The sequence below is a fragment of the Sturnus vulgaris genome, chromosome 5, assembly GCF_052056855.1.
Source record: "Sturnus vulgaris isolate bStuVul1 chromosome 5, bStuVul1.hap1, whole genome shotgun sequence".
Classification (NCBI taxonomy): Eukaryota; Metazoa; Chordata; class Aves; order Passeriformes; family Sturnidae; genus Sturnus; species Sturnus vulgaris.
Window position 1 is genome coordinate 62,560,997 of NC_142247.1, and position 9,534 is coordinate 62,570,530.

The 9,534-nt window shown below is 37.6% G+C and overlaps 1 protein-coding gene across 2 annotated transcripts; it reads right to left on the reverse strand.

Moving 5' to 3' along the window:
* Positions 1–2,321: 2,321 nt before the first annotated feature.
* On the reverse strand, positions 2,322–9,532 carry ARMC10 (armadillo repeat containing 10). 2 transcript variants are annotated; one of them, XM_088165850.1, is made up of 6 exons: positions 9,376–9,532; positions 7,967–8,112; positions 6,707–6,841; positions 5,281–5,457; positions 4,222–4,293; positions 2,322–3,015 (listed from the first exon to the last, which is right to left on the reverse strand). In XM_088165850.1, the coding sequence occupies exons 1-6, from the start codon at positions 9,515–9,517 to the stop codon at positions 2,764–2,766; spliced, it is 924 nt and encodes a 307-aa protein (XP_088021976.1). In that variant the 5' UTR covers positions 9,518–9,532; the 3' UTR covers positions 2,322–2,763. The 2 variants fall into 2 exon arrangements, with proteins under 2 accessions (XP_088021976.1, XP_088021977.1); XM_088165851.1 differs by lacking the exon at positions 9,376–9,532 and adding an exon at positions 8,318–9,116.
* Positions 9,533–9,534: the final 2 nt, after the last annotated feature.

The window sequence follows — 9,534 nt, forward strand, 5'->3', positions numbered from 1 at the left end:
TTTCATTGGCAAATCATGTTTTGTTTATGATTTCTTTTGGTCTATGGGATATGTGGGTTGATTTTGGGGTTTTTTTTGCTCTTGATGTAGATTTTATTTTCATATCCCACGAAGATAAATATATATAAAAAAGACAAATTATTTAAAGGCATGAACTTCTGGCAACTAATGAAAACCAGTTAATGAGATTTCATGGTAGGAACAAGTGAGGTATTCTTTTAACTGTAGAGAGTTACCAAAACTACCCTGTTATTCAGTGTTGAGGGTGTTTCAGAGGAAGTCCCTGGTATTTACACAATGGCTTCAATCACAATTTGGGTGATACAATGTATATTATCTGTTTGTAATTTTGTGGAGGATACCAAGCTGCAAGAAGTTTCAAGTACTTTGAATTACAAGTTTAAGGTTGGTTTTGTTGTGGGTTGTTTTCTTTTCCTGCTTTTATAATCATCAATAGGTTATTCTGTAAAATTATGTACTTTAGAAAGAGTGAAACTAAAATACAGAATACCTAGATAAGCAGCCACAGAGCAGAGAAATACTGAGTTACATGGATCAGAAACTAAATGTCAGTAATGACATGTTTTGTTTTGGATCTGTTAATTCACAACATTTGTATCTAGAATGGTGACCATTATGTTTTACTTGGTGCTGGTAAGATTCCACCAAGTGTGTGGGGTAGATGATAAAAAATGAGACATCTTTGCATAAAGGCACATTGGAAAGTCTTGCATGGTTTCAAAACATCTCAACAGCATTGCTCTACGAAGAAAGCATTTAAAAATAATTCTTTCTAGACGAGAAAAAGAAAACTGAGATAACACTGTCGCATGTTCTCATGTATTTTTAGAAAAGGTCACTTGTTTCTGTCAGCTGTCAAAGCAACAGCTAAGAGATCAACTCTATCAAAAAGATATTTGAAAAACTTATTTTTAGGTTAGAGAACACAGAAAGGGACATCTAGATGTCTCTTGGTGAGCTTAAGAAACCATGTATCAGCTATACCTAGAACAGACGGATCCTAATGTCTTCTTAGGGGAGGACAGTAGGTAAATTCTTAGTGTCTGACCTAGTCTTTATTTTTCTTAGTCAAATTCAGTAGCAGAAAACATTAAATCTACAAAAAGGTGCAAAACTTAAGTGATTGTAGTGTAACCTGCTTAGTACCAACTGTACCGTGTTTTAGGAGCAGTGAGAAGGAGAAAAGGAAGTTCACTGTCAATGTAGCAATCGTCAAGTTTCTGACTGGGAATCGTGCCAACTTCTATTTCTGCCTTAGCTGTATTCCTGGTGCATTAAAACTACCTATGTGGATAAATTAGATACGTGTAGCTTTACCCCTGTATTGATCAGGGCATGGATGTGTCACAGTTTCAAGGTCATATTTTTCTTGCAGCTTTAGCTATTTGCAAAGTGACCTGAAAATAAACATCTATTGCATGACAGAAAGAGATGATAGTAATGTTTTCTTAAGAGCGGAGAGACTATACTAAATTAGAAAGATTAAGCACTTGGTAACAGTTTAGGTGATGGAGTTCTCTTAAAAATGGAACAAAGTGGAAAACTTTCCTAGCCTTTACATCCAACGCCTTTCTTAGTTTCTCTGTAGTGGAAGTTTTTCAGTAGTTTGGTTTTGGAAGTATTTTCCAATAATATGTTTTCCGTTCATCAATGAAAAAAACTCTGTTCAGGTTCTTTTACCGTGATGTTTGTATGGATTCTGCTTCATTTTGAATTAATGCTGGATTGATGTCTAAAACTTTATGGGGGCTAATTCTGCAGAAGCACTCATTCCAATGATGTTCCAGTTGCAGAAAAAAAAAGGAGTAAAGATCTCCAAGGAAAGGAAGTTCAAAGGCTGCTACAGAATTGGAAGCTTTTTTAAAAATATGTATGATACTGCTCTTGTAAGACTTTTTTTTAATATGAATGAGAATGCTGAATTGCAGTTGCAGATAATTCTTGACTCCTAATAAAATATTTTTTAAATATGTCTGCTTTCCATAAAGTGACAATTTTAAAGCAATATAAAATCCTTTCAATTTTTGTTCAAGTGTAGAAACCTTTCACAGTTGTGGTTAATTGCACTGCAGTTTGGCTCGATGGAATGGATATACTAAGCATACAAGAATGGAGTTTTAGAATAAATTCCATGCAGGTAAGATGAAAAAACCTAGGTTCGGTGACTTTAGCATGTAGCTTTCATTGAAGATACTAATTCTGTAGGAAGCCAATGATAGTTTGGTATTGCTTTAATTTAATTTTATTTTGTAAGATTCAGTTGTACCAGTTTCATAGATAGACTAATAAAAAATAAATACTTAATCTCCAATTGCTAAATCTTTAATGCACAATTGTAAAAAAACATTTGTAAATACTTAAAGTAAAAAAAGTCTGACATTGTGAAGGATATTTTCATTCACTTCACTCATTCATTTTAAATGTTCATTTTACATTACGAATGTTTTAATGTTTTAAACTGTTTGCCCCCATTGCATAAATGTAGCAACTGTGCAGTGGTTTATCAGTAATATAGCTATTGCTTTTCTCTTGTTTGTAAAAATATATCTGTTATGCTCTCTGTATTAAGTACACTGCATACTCTTTTGTACTAACTCATTTGTGCCTATTAAAATGGTAAGATTTAGGGTTTGGGGTTTTTTTTCTCCATCGTTGTTATATTGTTTACTTGTTATAGGCTTTTTTAGCATAGCATTGCCAAGATTAGATATCTTCATCAGGTCAGTCTGTTCTAAGAAAACACTATTGTGTTAATATTCTCACAACTTGTTCTTTCACTTCTGTGTCAGGGTGATGCAGCAAAGATGCCAGTCTCTGAGTGAAGGGGGAAGAGTCCGTGCAAAGTGTGAAGAAAATGGAGTCTTCACTGTATTCCTCAATTATGGTGCCTTCTTCATCGTTCATGTTCTTTTTCAAGTTTGCTGCAAACACCAGGGCTCGAACCAGAATATCTCTGTTTATACAGTTGTCAAAAAGTAACACCAATGATGGCACCTAGGATATTGAAGAAATATTCCATACTTAATCACCAGCAGTAAGTACATGCAACTAAATTGAACTTCAGAAAATGGAAAAAAATGTGCATCTAAACCAGAAATTGTAGGAAATCCCAGAACTTCGTATGCTGTGAACTCCTGTCAGAAACTTGCCCAGTGTGCTCATTTTTTCTCTAGAAAAGATTGGCCTGTGCATCAACAGGCTAATAAATGCTTTGTATTTTCAATCTCCAAAATGTGTCTGTCTGGATAATTCCCATTTGGAAGAGAGGGTCTGCTTTCCTTCTCAGCCACATTGATTTTGCCCTGAATGTTTTTGTTAATATATACGATAAATGAAAAAAAAAAATACAGTTAACAGAGAAATGAATATTTAGCTACCCTAACCTTGTCTGAGTAATGAAAAGATAGCATTATCTAGACTAGCTTTGCTCATGGCAGATAGCTTACAAAAGCCATTGCATGTTTTAGAAAAGTTACTTCGGAGAAGGGGGACAAGGATTCAAGCACCATTCCAGCCTCTAACTGTTTAGGTGGGAGGAAATGAAACTAAAAGAAACCTGCGTGCCAAGGCCAGCACAGCAAATGTCACACAAACTTCTCCCTGAAGAAATAAGTAAATGCACAGGGAAAGTTCAATTAGAGCACTTAGAGGCAACAGTTTTATGGCTGCATTTGAATAAATTGAAAAATTCCAGTGGAATTTTGTTGGGTTTGGTCCAGTACATTGGCTATAGAAACAACAGTTGAGAAAGATCATTTACAGTACTGGTTCCGTTTGATGGTTTTCAATTTATATTCTGACTGTGTGTCTGGAAATGAAGTTTTGGACTCCTTTTACATAATACAAACTGAAATTCATAGTATTACCCCTTAGGTGGAAAGGGAAGGTTAGAACAGACTTCTGCAAGTTATTGATTATTTGGAATGATACACAGGAACTACAACTGACAGTCTCTGAGTGTACAGGCGCCATGCCTCTCCCTCTGTAAGTACGGTATCTGTATTACCCTGAACTCTGGAATAACGCCAGCCTGTGAAAGAACGTGCACTTAGCTACTGATTTTAGCCAACTAGTGTCTAGAATTTATTCTGGAATTGCATATATATTTCCAATGCATTAAAATTCTTCTAGTGCATGCAATATCTAAACTGCTACACATGTATATATGCTAAAATCAAAATGAAGCAGCAAGAACCTTACTTGAGCTCTGAGAAGATGTCTTGTCATGGCTGGATTTGCAGATAAGTTCACAAGTACTTTCAAAACCTGAATCTGAAGTGAGGAATGTACAAGTTCATTAAAAGCTCCAAAACAGTAAGTACAGCTGTAATGGACATCAAGAGTGTCAAAGCTGACTTGGGGAGGAAAAGGTAGAATGGGTTAACTAACATCTTGAGTATTTTGGTATAGGGAAGACCAAAATATAGACATGTTAGAAGCAAGTTCAGGCAAAAGGCAAAACCCATAAACAAATCCCAGTAGGTCAGATGCAGAATATTTTTAAAATACAAAAGAAGATGGCTAAGTACTACATTTAAAATTATCCAAAGCATATACAAATACACCTTTGTGTGCTTTCTTGGACCTTGTGGTGCTAGTCTTTAAACACTAGGAAAGGCCATATTACTTCCTGTACTTAAGTACAATAGATGTGTTATGTTTAATGGAAATGCGTGTTTTGGAAAACTGGTTTTGATCTGATAGAGCAACTGTGTACACTGATGTTACCACATTTTGAATAAAAGCTGAGTGTGGTCCCTAACTGAAGTTCATTTCAGTATTGCAATAATTCACAGATAAGCACGATATCCACTTGCAGTCACTAAGGTTGCGAGAGGTGTCATAAGCATAAGGGGACAGAAGTCCATAACTTAGGATCACTGCTTGGCATGTTTCCCTACAGAGATTCATGCATCAGTGAAGCCTTTCCCATGCAGGTTCTCCTTGCTCATGGATGCAGTAGCAACGTTCAGAGCAGAAGAGAATTCTGGAGTTGCTATGGCAAAGGCAATCACAGTGCACCTCGCACTGCTTTGGTAGAGCTGTAGCCTGATGGTTACACTATCAAGATTCCCTTCCCCCTTTTTGAATTCATATTGTAAAAGTAACACAGATCCATATTTTAGTGCCTAACACCTGTGTCATTAATGAATATTTGGGTTTTCTTAGCACAACCTAAACCATTTTACAAAAACAGTAAGAAACAAGGCAAGTAAAGCAGCTTCATAAATGGCTTGTAAAAATAACATTACCCAGTACCTGTGTCCTTTCAGTTCCTTCTGAAAGCAAACGAAGAAAGCATGGAATTGAGTTTATCATCTTTTGGTGGTAGTCACTGGTAACAGACATATTTGTCAACAGCCTGAGTCCAGCTAACTGCACATCAGAGTTCAGGGGAGCTGACTCAACAGTCTTACAAACTTGTGTAATAAATACCTGGGGAAAGAGGGAAGGAAATAAAGGGAACAATTTTTGATAAAAGCATCTTTTCTGTCACAAATAGTATCAATGGCCTAGCTACAGTAACATAAATACTTCCTGAAAATTGCTGGCTGAATGGTGAAGGTTCTTGGAAACAAGTGCTTTTTTGTTTTGAATATTCAAACATTCTAGTGGCATGACAGAAGCAGGCCATATAGCATTATGCTCGCTAATCTTCCCTGAAACATAACTTGCTCTGGAAACTTAAATTGCTTTGACTCCCATCTCAGAAGTGACACAGCTACCTTAAGGAGTTGTTTTAAAACTCACAAGTAATATTGAGAACAAGCTAAGGACAAGCTTTGAAATGAAATCTTTTCTTCCAACCATGTGGCCCATTTACTGGAGCACACTGTAGGAACAGTGATGACAACTGACATTAACTATTATTTTTACCGATTTTTCTTCTGGATGACAGTATACAATGAATCCTGGAGTCCTAACTGAGAAAAAAAATTACCCTTACCAAAGGAGTTATTTTCTAATTATACGCCTAGACAAATATTGGCAAGCACTACTTAATAAAAATTGCCTATTGCTAATGATGCTGCAAACTACGACATACAGTCACACTACCTTTTTATCAGGCTACTGAAACAAACTAGTACAAGTCCTCAAATCTGCCTCAGCTCACCGCTTGGACACTTCTTGATCTATTGATTAATCAGATAGATTTCTTTTTTCTTGATATTTAGTCCTTTCATATCCATAGCATGTACTGTGTTTACCAGTGGAACTTGTTATTTATACACACTTTTCTTTTAAGATTGAAGTATCACCTGAAAAATTGGTCTCATACAAACCCAGGGGCTCAATTACTCTTTTCTTCTCCCTCACCTAAGGAGTCCTGGCAAGTTCAATCTGCAATCCATTCTGTTAAACAGCCACTGGTGATGTTCCAGGCACGTTTGGAACTCATCTTACCTCACATAATTTTGCTATGATCTTAGCAGCACAATCTCTGTTTAATAATACTTTGTGAAAGCTGAACACAAACTGCATAGGTTCCTGTCTTTTATTTTAAAAGGAAACACCAGCGAAGCAATGCATTTCTAAGTCATCCTTTCAGTCATCCAGATCTGCTGACTTGTATGTCTACCATCAAAGCATTTTGGCATCCTGGCTTGTATTTAACAAATATGCTGAAGGCCCTGTAATATCTTTTTGCCTCAGTTACTTTGGTTTTTCCCATTAAGAATCTTACCTGTATCTCTTCCTGATTTTTAATATTCATACTCAGATTATTAAGTGCATTTAGTGCTTTTTCTTTAACTTTGGGAACAGAGTTTGAGAGCATCCCTCCAATAACAGAAAGACCATCCAAATTTCGGATTATATCCTGAAATACAGAAGATATTTAATAGGTTTTTAAAAAATTCAATTTAAATGCTGAAGCATTCCCTCAAAGTCTCTATATTGACAAAAATGAAGTATATAAATAAAGAATTCCAGAATTGATTGCTCTGTTTAAAGAGAGTGTTAGCAGATACTTCTTTATTGCTTCTACTGAAACTAAGAAGGGTCCTGCTTAGGAACAAAAAGTATTAGTTGCTGTTATTTGACAATGGCACATCACCTTTGCTTTTAAAATCTGGTCTGCAAAGCATGCTTAAAGCATTTTAGATTATAAATAATAAAATTAAATTACTGGATAAGGAGTTTATAGAACAACTGAGCCAGATCGCAGTACCTGAAAGTCCTGCTTGAGCAGGACAGAACTTCAAGATGCAGCTTCATATTATTATAGTAGAGGTTCTGAAACTTTTCCCATTACACTTGTTTTTATTACTCTTTTAATCTTTCTGACTTAGACTGTAACTGTCTTTTAAAAAAATACTGCTTTAAAACAAAAATTTAAATGGACCAATGGGCTTTGGGCTCCAGTTGCATTCTGTTCTATGAGGTTTATATTAAGAAGGCAGTTTTGAGAAGCCCGAATAGACAGCTGTTGTAAGTAGCAAAAAGGGTGGGACCTTGGAGGTTAAAAAGGCATAAAAGTCAGCATCCAGCTCAAAGGTTTTCTGCATTCTATGTCCAAATGATTTGGAGATACCTCAATAGCTGTAAAATTGCTAATGTGCAAACAGCACACAACTTTGCGAGAGATAAAAAATATAGTTTATTTCACTAAATTTTAGATCTGAACCAGAAAGTATTTAACCTAGTATTCAACCCTTTTATTAACATTACATAATTGTAAGCCACAAAAGATATATTTACAGCACTTTTGAAGTACAGGACTGTACAGACTTCAAGTGGTCCAAACATTATGATTTGATAAATTCTGTGAAGGTGGTGATTATATTATTTGGGCCAGCAGAAAAAAAGGCAAGACATTAAATAGATTTTAGAGCACAAGCTATCCTGACTTTCAGTCCTGTGTCACTCTTTAGCAAAACAGCAGCTGTCCTCTGCCAGACTGGCTGGCATTGGACATTTTTGTTTGCTACAGAACAATACTCACTTGATTTACAGAGAAGGCAGCACTGTTGCTCAGAGTGATTAAAGCTTGCTCTTGAATTAATGGATCATCTGTGGCCTGGAGCAAATGAATTAGTTTCTGTAGAGAGTCCACATCCATGGTAGGGGTTGACATTGGAGGACTGCTGTCTGTTAATGTTTACAAATTAAATACTTGATACTAAGTTTGAGACATTTCACTTAGTTGCTACTTAATGATTTTTACAAAGCCGAAATTTAGCTCTCAGTTGTAGGACACATTGTTCTAAGGTTGTGCCCAACCATCATGTCATGGTAAAAAGACTGTGTTTTATGACACTAAAACTTTCATCCTTTCCCTGAGTCCTCTAATTACCTCTTTTGAAGGTGGAGAATAAAAGGAACACACAATTAGAAGTTGAGGTGTACTTCCTGGTTGACCAATAGCAAATTTTCTCTGCAAAATTATTAGGAATATTCAACATGGTTTGAGGTTTGGTTTTTTTTTTCTGTCCCTGAAATGAAATGTGGAAATCTGTAAATCTGTCTGGGCACTGTAAGAAACAAAACTTCCAGTTTAGAGACTACTACTTCCAGAAATTATAATAATGACACTTTGCTAGTATGCTTTGACAAAATAACAGCCACAATGTTAGGAACACTGCTGGATGGCATCGCTCAAAACAACAGAAGGCTGCTTCTGAGTCAGGATGATGTTACAGAGTACCTGGCCTTTATAAAAGGGCAACAAATGCCATCAAAGGCTATTTTCAGCCAGGTTGGAGGCAGAATTATTTAGCCAACTGAAGAGCCGTAAGACCTGATCTATGACTGCTGGACTAGTCATAGCTTACTCGACATGGCTTCTGAGAAGCTACCAGTGCTTTAAATTCCATAGCTTTACTTCCAACATCTGACCCGGAAAACAGCACAGTATGCTTTCGGGGTAATTTAAAAAAAAAAAAAAAAAAAAAAAAGGTCAATGTTAATTATGATGATTCAAGAGCTCACTTTAAAAACATCATCGTTTTTCATCCTCGTCTAAACTCATTTAGCTAAACTCGCTTAGCTTTGAATTATAGGGGGAACACAACTGCAATAACATAAGTAAACACACTGATCGGACATATGCTTTGGACGACTACTAAAAAAAAAAAAAAAAAAAAAAAATTAGGCTTTTCTAAGAAAAAAACCACGCTCCAGAGTGCTCCAAATCCTCCCAAATCGTCTCATGGCTCTGGAGGCCAGCACGCAAGATTGTGGCACCGCCTGTCGCAGGGCGCAGAGCCGCCTCTGGGCCCCGAGCCTCGCGGCAGGGCCGCGGGCTGCGAACCGCCCGGGCCCCGCGGAGCCTCCCCCGGCCCCATTGCACACCGGAGAGGCGAGCCCTGCCCTGCCCTTTCCTGCCCTGGCCTTTCCTGCCCTGCCCCTCACCTGCCGGCGGGCCCCCCACGGCCGCTGCTCGCCGGCCCCGCCGCCCGCCCGCCGCCAGCCGCCACAGGCAGTAGCAGGCGCCGGCCCCGAGCAGCAGGGCCGCCGCCGCCGCCCTCACCGCCGCGCCCCGCGGCTCCCACATCGCCCCGGCCTCGGCTG

Excerpts from the sequence above, each read along its gene's own strand:
- ARMC10 (XM_088165850.1), bottom strand. The coding sequence starts at position 9,517 with ATGTGGGAGCCGCGGGGCGCGGCGGTGAGGGCGGCGGCGGCGGCCCTG. Across the intron at positions 6,842-7,966 it reads CTGCCTTCTCTGTAAATCAA|GATATAATCCGAAATTTGGA; the intron begins GTGAGTATTGTT and ends TCTGTATTTCAG. Across the intron at positions 4,294-5,280 it reads AAGGAACTGAAAGGACACAG|ATTCAGGTTTTGAAAGTACT; the intron begins GTACTGGGTAAT and ends TCCTCACTTCAG.